General features: G+C 47.1%; 1 protein-coding gene across 1 annotated transcript; it reads right to left on the bottom strand.

Annotated features, from left to right (window-relative positions):
- Nucleotides 1-9567: 9567 nt before the first annotated feature.
- Nucleotides 9568-11318, bottom strand: LOC144097183 (uncharacterized). The gene has a single exon (XM_077629937.1). It carries the CDS (start codon nt 11257-11259, stop codon nt 9658-9660), a length of 1602 nt encoding a protein of 533 aa, XP_077486063.1. The 5' UTR covers nt 11260-11318; the 3' UTR covers nt 9568-9657.
- Nucleotides 11319-12990: the final 1672 nt, after the last annotated feature.

Below are 12990 nucleotides of genomic sequence, written 5' to 3'. Positions count from 1 at the left end.
TAAAGATCCCCAGGTGGTAGAAATTATTCCGGAGCCCTCCACTACGGCACCTCTTTCTTCCTTTCTTCTTTCACTCCCTCCTTTATCCCTTCCCTTAAGGCGCGGTTCAGGTGTCCAACGATATATGAGACAGATAATGCGCCATCTCCTCCCCCCCCCCCCAAAAAAAAAAGCAATTATTATTAAGTAATTGTCTCACTTCTCGGTGGAACAACCCGCTTTCAATCCAGTGTCCATTCGAAAATAGAAGCGTTGGTACCGCCGTAGCGTTCTACTACAATAAGGTGGTGGTTACAACTTTATTGCCACAAAATGGAAGGAACTAGGTGGGGCTCGTGCGAGCTCAGGGTAGCAGCAAGCCGGGGGCGACCTCTTGAGCTCGCTTGATGAGGGCCAGCTGCGTTGTTTTTCTTTAAGTGGCCAACAGCTTGACCCATTCCTCCGCCGAGGAGGCAGGCAAAAGTGTCGTCACAGCGGGTTTGCTAGCGCATTCCCGTAATATACGGTCTTGTGTGGCATGCGTCCCGTCACCACAGTGCGGGCATGCAGGGTCATATTCACCGTTGGTGATTAAACATAATCGGTAGGGGCTAAGAATGGCCTTTGTTAGTAGGCGTCTGAGTGCCGCGGCTTGCGCCCTGTCCAGGTCGGGGTGAGGAGCGGGATACGTGCAACTTAGTCCGCGATAAAAGTTTGTAATCTTCGCGTACGGGCGAGGCGCCTCGGCGGGGGCATCCGCTCCCGAGAGGTCTCCCGTCCCCCGGTTGGTGAAACCTACAGTAAGCCACTTTCAACTGTGCGTTTCTTCGAATGTCTCGCAGTTGCTGCGGCACTGTTCAGATTCACTTCTACCTATCATCCCTAGCTTCGAATGCCACGCTGTTCCCTTATGGTTTTTCTGTGGATTGTAGGCGTATTGAGTGTTTTCAGCTGTAGATTTGTGGAGGGCTATCCTATGCGCAAACGGTGTTGCTGTCGGCGCAGTGTGGCATAACCGGAAAGTTGCAGACAAGGGAACATCCACGTGTCCTTGAGCGATAAAGTGACACGTGGCCCTGGCAAACGGCGCCTCCGAGATTGTTCCTTGTGAGGCCGCGTAAACGCTATACTGTTCCGAACAGACACTGTGTCGGTAGAGTTAGCATAGGCTGGCAAAGGGAAAGCTTAGATAACACACTCCTCCGTGGCTTGTACGCGCTGCAAGGGAAGGGACGAAAGAGGAAGTGAAAAAGAAAGAAGTGCAAAAGAGGCAGCGTAATAGAGGGCTACGCAGTAATTTCGACCGCTTTTCGTTCTTTACGAGCGCGCATGTTGCACAGCACACGGCCGCTATTGCGATATAAAGGGCCCCTGAAGTGTCTGAAATAGAGCTACTCGGTTGAGCACCGTAACAATCCAAGGGCCGCCTATAAAATATATACCAACGCAGCACTGTAGTGTTCCAAATACCCTACGCTACAGCTGCGTCCGGCATGGTTAGAGCAGGGATGAAAAGACGGATCTTTTGCTGAGACAGCCGTCGTCACTTCTGGGGAGGTAGTTGGTGCAACACATCATTTTCCTCTCAGTAGTTTCCCTCACACCTCTTTGAACTGCCCTTTGTTTGCACGCGGCAGTGGTTAGGCATAGCTGGAGCCCGTCGGCAGGCCCGTGCACTTTCCTGTATCATCCTGTAATCGCAGCAACATGGACACCTTAGGGAATGTACAACCTCGGACATGGATGTCTGCGATAATCTTACAATACCACCAAACGCCAGCGTCGGAGATCGCCAGCGAGACGCGTATCGGTTATTCCGACTGAGATAAGCCCGGGCTAGTGTACGCTGAGATAAGCCTGGGCTAGCGAATATCGCACGCTGGCGCGAAGACTTAAGCTCGTTCGGTATTGGACATTTCAGGTACTGGAACAGAAACAAGCGGCTGTGGATAGAAACTGCGGGAGTATCGTAGGTGATCTACTTTGTGGGACGTCAGAGTGCCATATATTTTCTTTTAGGAACACAGAGAACTTCGAACTACCAAAAAGTTTTGCAAAATGAGATAACATAAAACATGCAGCTCTTGAGCCTGTGGACTGGAATTAAATGAAACACATCTGCAAAAATGTGGGCTGTTGGGAGAAGACGATGACGAAACACAAGAGACAATTAAGATGAGCGTCAACTTAACTGATTACGCATTTCCGGAAGAAAAAAAAAACGCTTAAAACTAATAACGAAACACGAAGAACCATAGCGGTGGACTAGTCGTTTGAGCATCCGCCTCGCTTTCGGGAGGTGTGGGGTTCGATCCCCAGTGCCGCTGGGTGCCCACCGGTGATGCAATGGGTACAAGCTTTCTCCTCCCTGGTGCTCGGCTTGTTTACTGTGAAATGCTTGGGAAATGGTTCGTTGACCCCCCCTTGACTATAAGAAAAATAAACCTTGTGACATGGCGCTCTTTGGCCACAGATGCCCCTGCGCCATCAAAATGCACCACCATAATCATCATCAGCATCGAAACACGAACGCACACAAGTAATAAGAACGAGCGCTGGCTCAAGGCTAAGATGCGCCTGCAGAAGTAGGAAGGAAGCAGAGATTAAAGGGACACTCGGAACAATTTGAAATTGGCCAGTATCACAGATCACAGAATTCTGACGACAAGAAATCACTCGCATGAAAACGAACTATTACAAGGCAGGAAAGACAAAAAAATTGCACAGACATTTAAGACTGCTTACGTGTGGGAATGTGAAAGGATTACTGTACCTGGGCGAATGTATTGTTTAAGCGTAATGTCTGTACATGCGTTAAAGTTCTTTTGTACGCGTTTATGTGTATGACACCACCCCGAACGCTGTACAACGAACAGTTTGCGTCACAATATTGGTATGAAAGTCTATGAAGGCACACAACTGAAGGTCCATATGTCATCGGTTCGATTCCCTCTCGCAAGATAGCCTCAAACTCGGCCAGTATATATGCAAGCTTATGCGACGAGAAATCATATGACACCACTCGGAACGCTGAACGACAAACGGTTGCGTCACATCTTTATTATAAAAGTCTGAAAGGGCATAAAATTAAATATTTATATGCCGTCGGTTCGAATCCCTGTCGCAGGCTAGCCTCAAACTCGACTAGCACATGTAAGCTTTATACAATGAGAAATCGTATTACACCACCCGGAGCGCTGTATGAAAAACCGTTGCGTCACAGTTTTGGTGTGAATGTCATCACAAGGACGGCGCCTCATTGAGGTCGGTAAGTGGCGAGTACATACAGGCGAACGAAATCGCTAGGATTGTCTGAAGTGGTGTTGCTCGGCTTGCTGTGTGCGTCATACGGCGGCTTGATGACGCGACGCTATTTTTTCTTGCCATTGATGGAATTGTCTGTGCCATACTCACAGAAAAGCCTTCGTTCTCTTAAGGGAACTAATAATGTGTTCGCATTAAAAAAACGACGTACACGGGTCACTGCGCACTGCGTATTTAGCAAGCGCACTGCATGCTTCCACACCTAATTTTGAGCGCGCATTTCAGTGGCTATTCCAGTTCTATTGCAATTCTATTTCAAATCTGCAGCAATTCTATTCTGATTCCATTCTAACTCTATTCTATTCCTCCCTGTTGGTGCAGCTGTAATTAGCAGTGCTGATTAGCAGTGCTAGAGGCCCGTGAACTGTGCGATGTCTTTCCACGTTAAAGATCCCCAGGTGGTCGAATTTATTCAGAGCCATTCACTAAGGGGTCCCTCATAGCCTGAGTCGCTTTGTGACGTTAAATGCCATTAAACCATAAAAAATAAGTTACTAGCTAACATTTCGTACTTTCCCGCATTTGATGACATCACTCAGTTTCGACCAATCGCGTCTTTCGTAACGCCGACACTGGGGCGACGCCGGTTTTTCGTGTCGTCTATAGGCATTTAATGTTTCCGCATTATTAATTGGATGACGTTGTCGGAGTGTGCCTTTAAAACGCTGGCGTCGACCTGTTCATAAAAGAAGAATCTATATCCGACAATGACAAATATGGCCTGCTCATATAAGTGGGGCCGTTTTTTCTGCTTTTCACGCAGCTGTTTACGTCGGCCACTCATTTGTTGAAAACGTCGCGAGCCTCTCTTTTTGCAGCCCCGACAGACGACAATGACCACGCCGTCGTCTTGAGGCCGCACTGTATACGCAATGACAGAACATATTAGGATGGGAGCCGCCGCCGTGGCTCAGTGGTTATGGCGCTCGGCTGCTGGCCCGAAAGGCGCGCTTTCGATCCTGGCCGCGACGGTCGAATTTCGATGGAGGCGAAATTCTAGAGGCCCCTGTACTGTGCGATGTCAGTGCACGTGAAAAAACCCTAGGTGGCCGAAATTTCCAGAGCCTTTCACTACGGCTCTCTCATAGCCCGAGTCGCTTTGGGACGTTAAACCCCCATAAACCATATTAGGATGCGACGCAGCGGCAAACCGCGAGGCCGCAGAGAAAATGAAGTTGGCAGCCATGCTGCTGGCCCGCTGGCCCGTCAGTCTGGCCCTCAGGTGACGTAAGTAGTGCGATGCAAAGCGCTGCGCTGAGCGATCGACGTCACAGGCGCTCGTTGACTTACGGCGTGAAGCAGCCCGCCAGGGTGACTTTCTTTTTTTTCGCCCTGTAAAGCGCGATGAAGGTTTGTTGGGGAATATTTTATTTTTCTTAGCTTGATTGCGCGGACGAATTCTGCAAATACAGCATGTCCCCTGTAATAAAAATGATAGAGATCACTAACGTGCTCAGTTAATTAACGAATTAAATAAAGCATTCTGCCGCTTACCTGGTGCCCGCCGTCACTCCCAGTATAGCCTTAGGGATAAAATAAATCTAACGCAAGTCGGCCGTTTTTTTTCAGTTTAGGATCTTCTGAAGAAAAAAAATACAACTGAAGTATCCTTGATGTGTGAGCGGCGCTGAGGGACAGGTAATATTGAGGCTTTCGTAATGTAAAGACGAGAGCAACTAATCCTCCGGTCTTCGACAAAAGATCTACGAGTTCCCCGGAGAAAAAAACAATCAGCAAAAGTTGCTAATTGCGCAACCAGGACAAAACTGAGACACGCTCAGTGCTTAAGTCTGCAGCGCAAAATGGTATTCAGTAAGGTGCCAGAACATTTAAGGCCCAAGATCTACAACATACCACAAAACCAAATACATCACTGCAGCAAAATAGCGAAGGAAATTAGAGGCGATAAGCACCCTCACAAATGCGTACTTACGCCGAAGCTGGGCTGTCCGTGCTGTTGAATTTGCGGTTGCGTTCTCCTCACGTCCGTTACACCTACAAGCCATTCAGCCTCTACAAACCTCTTCTTTATCTTTGATCAGCGTGGCCAACTTCAACGCGGGCGCTTGTAGTAAATATTTCCGGACTATATTTACGAATAATATTGCTTCATTATCACATGATCGGCCCTTCTAGAGACGATGTGCCAACGGCAGAAGATTGTGAATCAAGAGTATTTCCGAAACACCACTGAAACCTGCAGAAAATGAATACCCAACAATTGCCCACAGAAACCGCTGTACTACATCGGGGCTATCTTCTGTTTCTACACAGCATTTTTAAGATGAGCGGATTATCAGCACCTGAGATATTCTGGGAGCAGGAAAGTTTGCCGATCTCGGCAGCTTGAAGTATCTCTGACGAGACTGCGAGGCGACATCCCTCCTCTAAATTTCCATCTACGTAGGTCTGGTTTGGCGCTATCTCCCCTCTGGCCATTTTGCCGTGAGCCTGGATCTATTATAATAATAATAATAATAATAATAATAATAATAATAATAATAATAATAATAATAATAATAATAATAATAATAATAATAATAATAATAATAATAATAATAAGTCGCCTCTATTGTCGCCATTTCACCTCCTTGAGAAGAAGGTTTCTGGACGAGCCCTTGCAGCATTTTGGCCTTAATTTGAGCAGCCCGCTCTTGCCACCATTGGGCGCCACCGCACTTGGGTACATCCACAGATGTTTGTACCGTTGTTCAAAATTTCTTGCTGGAATCTCATCGACTGTCTTGCTAAGTGTTGCAATATTTCCTTTTCTATCCATTATTATTTTTTAATTAATTATTCTTATTTAATCCCTATATTTTTTTCACATAAAAACTCATCCCTTTTCTGTTCATGCCTTTCTTGAGTTAGAATCCATCGGTGTTTCACTCCCGCGTGCTTTTCTTTTGCTTTTACCGAGTACAGGTGAATAGCAACCTCTGCCTCTGATTCTTGGCCGATCCCCTAGTGTGGGTATGTGCCATATTTTGATAGGCCAACAACAACAACAACAACAACGACGACGACGACGACGACGACGACAACAACAACAACAACAACAACAACAACAACAACAACAACAACAACAACAACAACAACAACAACAACAACAACAACAACAACAACAACAACAACAACAACAACAACAACAACAACAACAACAACAACAACAACAACAACAACAACAACAACATTCTTTCCAAGGTCACCTGGATAATATGAGCAGCTTGCATTCATAGTAAAACGCGGTGATATATGTAGTGTTATGATTTCTATCTCTCATTCAGCCCTTCTGTATATGCTACGCAGCCGTCTATACAATGAACACTTATGATGATTGCACGGATTTTATTGTTAGAGTTGTTGCTGGAAAGTGCAAATGGAAGTGTTTGCCGCAGAGTGCGGGCAGAAAATTGGGTCAGTGAAAATCGCGCTGGCAGGCATTTGCCCCTCAAAAGACTGGAAACTTGAAAGGCGCTCAAAGTTTTGTGATTTAGCTTACTGACTTCCTCCATCCCTAAAGAGGTACAAGCGCCAGCGCCGCTTAGAGCTACCTCTCCGCGCGTCTAAGAATGAAAGGTTCACTGGTCGCATGACATGGGGGATCAAAGTTCTCTTCGCTGTTAAAAAGTTTCTGTCTACTAGAAGAAACATGAAGAACCATTGCAAGCAGGGTAAGCCTGGTAGAAAGCACAGTATCAGACGGATGAAAATGACCTTTTCTAAGACCCACAGTCACTGGTCGGTGTGAGAGCTTGTCCATATTCCGGCAATAATTTTACTCGAGGTACACAAATAAACACTGCTTTCTCTTTTTTTTTCTTTTATTTAAAGCGAAAATATTTATTATATGCTAGGTAAAGCAGTCGTCGCGTAGGCCGGAGAATCACCTTGAACGACCTTCAGTCCAACCACGTTAGCCGTGTATGACCATATCTGGTACACCTATGGTGCCGAACCCTTGACCTCTTACCTTTAGTTGACCTCTGATCTTTGGGTTGACCTTTGATCTTAGGAACATCCGAAGGGTTCATGTGAACCCACGTGATGACATCCGATTGGGGTGTCGTAAGACCATGTGAGACCACGTCATAACCACGTGGTCGTGTGGGTACACATAGAACGGCTGTCGCGAGCGAGTAGCGGAGCTGCCATGGACGAACCTCCGACGCTTAGCAAGCGTGCTTGCTTTTCGCTGAATTCCAGGGTCAGCCAAGTTAAGACACTGCAAATTCTTTTCCGCGAAGCCTCGCAAGATAGCGCTGAAAAAAAAGACATTGTTGCTGTGAGAACAAACACTGTATGAGGTATAGGAAAGAACAATGCTATAGGTCGACAGCGAGGATGATTCGTGGCGAAGCTTTCTACGCCCCATCTGTCCATTGTTTTATCATCTCCTGTCCTCTGATACGCATGTACATCGACGACAGATGTTTTGTAATTCATTTAGCCAACTGTCCGAAGCTTCTAATTAAGATACTTGGCTCCCCACTGTCCCCGGCGTATTGTGCAAGCCTTAAAAGCACTATAGCGCGTGACGAAAGTAGAAGGCGCCGACCAAAAGAAAGGATGGGATGACGTTTCGGCTACCCCACGGGAGCTCCCCTGGGGAAGCCGAAACGTCGTTCCATCCTTTCTTTTGGTCGGCGCCTTCTACTTTCGTCATGTACCATCCCGACCCGACAGGTTTCCGTCAGACTCTAGACTTCGAGCCCTATAGCGCCCGGCGCACAGTTGTCAGGATGAAAACTGAACATGAAAAGTGTGCAGTCTCTACTCCTTGAGTTCTGTCAAACGAATCAGTGAACAAAGGGTACTGGGCACACACAAACAAAGACGACCCTTCAAGTCCTTCTTTGCGTGTGTTGATAATGACTGACTGACCGATTCGGTAATAAACGCGATCCCTTAAAGAAGCAATCAGATTGGTTATATGGTCACGTCATGTGGTTTTGGTGCGACGATACGGCACTCACAACCAATCCGAACTTTCTTGTCACAACGCCGACGCCGGCTTTCCCGCCGAACGGGGCCTTTAATGCCACTGCGTTAATAAATCGCAGTAGATGGAATCGCAGCAAACTGTTCCACGTCGATCACAAGGCGACCACTTTGTTGGGGTTATTTTGATATGAGCTTTAGTGCAACACGCGTAGGAACGACCTGTCTCAGGCAGTGCCGAAGAACGCTGTTTGCAGTGAAGTGATTGGGACTGCCATGAAATAGGCGAATTATTTGAGAACCGGCTACATTCACTGCGTAAAACAATAGCTCCTCATGCAAGAATAGTCGCATTATGCTGCAGTAGCTTGCATGATTTACAGAGCAATGAGAAGCACCACTCAGTAACACTGCTCCTGTTGGAAGATTATGAGTATATGTACAACCACGTAGATCGCGTGCTCTCTGAAGTCATATCATCAGCCACGGCTAACTGCGGCTAAGAGCAAGGGGATTTCACCCATTTACTGCGCATATAACATGAACCGTCGCGTCGGCTTTGTGGCATTGGCGGTCCGCTGCTCATCCCAAGGTAGCGGGAACGAATGCCGCGGTCGCAGTGGTGGAATTTTGATGGAACCTCAGGTGGTCTAATTTAGTCTGGAGACTTCCACCACGGCGTCCCTCCTAGCCCGTGTGGCGATGCGGAAAGTTGAACCCCACATAAGCACCTATTTGAACACTAAATTTCCTGATTCCAGCGGAAAAAGAAAGACACCGCCTGCACTGAAGTGCACGGATTGAAACTCACGGATAGCCTGTGGCTTATTGGCGGAAATGTAGAACACACGCCGAAGAAGATAAACAAACGGGAAAAAACTTCGCTACTGTTTTCACAAACATTCTTCGACGTTCACATTGGATGCAAGCGACAGCAAAAGTCGAAAGCATTGTTTGGTTCGTGGTTTATGGGAGTTTAACGTCCCAAAGCAACTCAGGCTATATGAGAGACGCCGTAGTGAAGGGCTCCGGAAATTTCGACCGCCTGGGGTTCTTTAACGTGCACTGACATCGCACAGCACACGGGCCTCTAGAATTCAGCCTCCGTCGAAATTCGACCGCCACGGCCGAAATCGAACCCGCGTCGTTCGTGCCAGCAGCCGAGCGCCATAACCACTGAGCCACCGCGGCGGCTGAAAAGGCTGAAAGCATTGTAAAGCACTCTGTAAAATGTTAGCACTACTAGGGAACTTTTTTTTAGAAGGGGAAATCTGTACTCTCATGCTTACGTCGCACAGCAAATCAAGACACTTGCTATCCAAGAATATCGAACCCATTTATTAACGTGAAACAGTAGATTACGAAACAGCACGTCAATGTATTAGTTCACAGACACACAAAAAGAAGAGAGACCTACGGTATAAATTCGAGCCGCAGGCGGAGTTTGTTGCTACCAATCAAGACATGCCCGCCAAATTTCTGAACAGGTATCTTATCTGACCGTCCTAAAAACACAACTTTCTTACGATATTCAGCAAGAGGTCTAGTTAGTTCCTGCGAAATTGCACTCTCTATAGCCAGTTCCCTTGTGCTGTCGCAAGGGTTGATGAAAAGCAGCTTAATCTTTTTCTCCATGGGCCACTTAAGGAACCTGTCGAACAAGCTTTCGATCATATATACACGAAGCCAAACCTTCGAGTCACTAAGGCATAACCTGGGTACAATAAGGTACCCATAGTGGTAGCTAGGTCGGCCATCGTTACCTGTAAAATACTGGGCAGAAAGTGGGGCTTTCGTGCAAAATTCAGTCCAGTCTTCTACGGTCCATTCGTACGGTACGGATTTGTTCAGGAAGTCGTTAGTGCTACTGAGAGACGCTACAACCAAAAGTTCCATAGCTTTCAGTTCGTCGTCTACTATCTCCGTTAGCTTCTCGGCTGTCTCCGAAGATGTAGCTCCGGCATCAGCGAGTCTGCGGTCGCCACGGAAGGCTTCTACGATGCTCGCCTTCAGACCCAGGACGTTCCGCTGACACTCCCGGCTGATCACCCCCTTCACGGCCCGCACGCTTCCCGCCATCGCCTGTCTGATCTCCGTAGGTGCTTGACCCCAGCGCTTATCTAATGCTGCCGCGGTTTCCGCCCGGCACACAGCAGCAGTTTTCAGCACTGCGGTACTGAGGGCATCAGACACTATTGTGGACAACGTCGCCATCGCATTTTTCATGTAGAGATGTTCCTCCAGCAAGTCTAGCTTGGTATGCAGAACGGCATTTTCTTCCGAGAGTTTGTTCAACGCTGCTTGCACTGCACGGTATTCAAGTAAAGTGGCCTCGGCCTGGGCCCTAAGCACCGGAATAATATTTTCCAGTGCGACTGTCGCTGCATCGGCTGTACTGGTGGACTGCGTTGCAAAGGTGCTACCGGCCTCAGAACGAAAGCGGTCTTCGAATGAATCCAGCTTCCTACGCACGGCGGCATTGCCTTCCAATATTTTCCCCAGCGCTTCTTTTACTTCCATAAAGGCGTTGGCAAAGTTGTCGTCCAGCGGTCGCTCGCGTGGGCAGGACGGCACACAGTCGCACTCCAGATGTTCCGCAATGTCCCGATGCAAGACCTCCTCGCTGCACCTGGTACAGCTCACGGCGTGGAATTGGCAGGCGTTGGTAAAGTGCTCCAACATGGCGGACGCCACACCCTCGTTGTCGCAGCCGTGCTCAGCGTTCCAGCAGCGTACCTTCCTGCCAAGGATACCGTCCCTGCCGATGGTTGTCCACGCCACGTCATCCTCCTGGAAAGGCTCTTTGTCCAGTGGGCAGTGGCTGCGCTTGGCAGAGGCACCGTCGTAGCAGGACTGGCAGAGGAGGTGGCGACAGGCCAACATGGCCGCCGAGGAGGGAACGAGACAGCAGGCACTGCACACTCTGCTCGACGGGAACGGGCTCACGAAACACGTCGGCCGCCAGTCCAGACCGGTGCCGAAACCGAACACTGTCTGCGCGCTCGCGGGCGCCATGGCTGGAGCACACCGACAGGTGCTCCAACTTCGAGCGTCTCTCTCACAGCAGAATGAGAGTGCCGTCTTCCCATCAGCGACAGTTATCAAATATTCCGTTGTTCTTATCAGATACAGGAAAGGGTGTAGGAGAAAGAAAGCTCGATTGCAAAACAATCAGCGCGGTATGGAGCGAACGGGTCGATGACAATAGCACCGCGTTTTGGGTGCGTTGGCAGTAATTAGAAAGTACTTTCTCTACTTCGAATTTTTCTTCAGAATTAACGCGACGGCTGTAAAAAGGTCGTTTTTAACCGAAGTGAGGCGCAGGCACTTTCAAAGGGAGAAAACGTTTCGGCGATCGCTCATGAAAACGGCTACGAAACGGCTGGCGAGTGACACCTGGCATTCACAGCGAAGATCTTGAGTTCAAATCAAATCAAGTCATATCAAATTTATTTCTACTTTGAAAAGGTACAGACAGCAAAGGCGCAGAAAAAGCTGTAAGATACAGCTTGACAAAGCCGCAGCCCCCTTTCGCATGGCAGCGACTTGACAGCAAGGGTTAGAAAACAAAGGCAGTTGGTCAACGCATTAACAGTTACACAATATTGAAACTATAAAATAAAATGAGACAGCTCTATACAATATTAAATCGACATTCACACTCGATAAACACAGATAGCGAATGAAAAGAAAAAACATATTCTACATCTCTACTTACATACCACGCAGAGATTTCTTTGACGAACAAAATTATTATATGCGCATGTATTTAACAGGGAAGGAAGAGTGAATTACAGGCGTTCTGTACCTGAATTTATTCGAGGAGTCGGCACTACCCATGTCTCCGAGTACCTTGTCGTGTAGCTGGCTTCTCGGACATGTAATTCAGCAAGGTTACGTATGTAGTTTACATTGCAACGTATTTCAAGTTTAGAACGGATACTTTTACGATATTTACAAAAGTTGTGAAATTTTACCACACCGCTTTGTAGAAAAAGATCCGCGCTTGGCTAGTCCCAGGGGACATTCTAAATAAGACGAAGGAACTTCTGCAGAAAATAGATACGTTGAAGACAGCTATCCGTGGCTGTACCCCACACTAATTGGCAGTAGGTTAAACAGGAGTAGAAAAGGGAATTAAAGAGGAGTAGCTTTATTTTCTTGGAATGACATATCTCAGCCGACTTATGACCCCGGTTAGTTGAGCCAGCTTCGTTGCTATATGGTCTACGTGGTGATACCAAGTCATGTTGGAAGAAAAAACTATTCCTAGACATTTAAATTGTTCAACGAAATCTATATACCGCGAGCTTAGTTTAATCACTATGGAGGAAAGAAGCATTTTATTCTTAGGACAAAAAATAACATCTTGAGTTTTCTTATCATTTAAACACATACATTTGGATACGGACAATTTTTGTAATTCAATCATGGTGTGATTGCATTCCTGAACAAGGAGATAAAGATCATTTCCAGGAAAAAAAAATGCTTGTGTCATCAGCGTAGATAATAAATGTTGCTGCGGAATTAATGTTAGAGATAACATTTACATATATATTAAAGAGTAATGGTCCCCATATACTTCCTTGTGGGACACCAGAAGTAATACGTTTTAGTTTATATTTCATATTGCCTATGCATACAGCTTGTTTTCTGTGCGATAGATACGATTTCAGAAGCATCTGGGTCTTCCCTCGAATACCATGACACTCTAAGTTTTTTAGGAGTACACACTGGCTCACTAGA

This window comes from Amblyomma americanum, chromosome 1 (assembly GCF_052857255.1).
Source record: "Amblyomma americanum isolate KBUSLIRL-KWMA chromosome 1, ASM5285725v1, whole genome shotgun sequence".
Taxonomy (NCBI): domain Eukaryota; kingdom Metazoa; phylum Arthropoda; class Arachnida; order Ixodida; family Ixodidae; genus Amblyomma; species Amblyomma americanum.
Note: the sequence above shows the minus strand (reverse complement) of the source record. Positions and strands in the feature narration are given on the sequence as shown.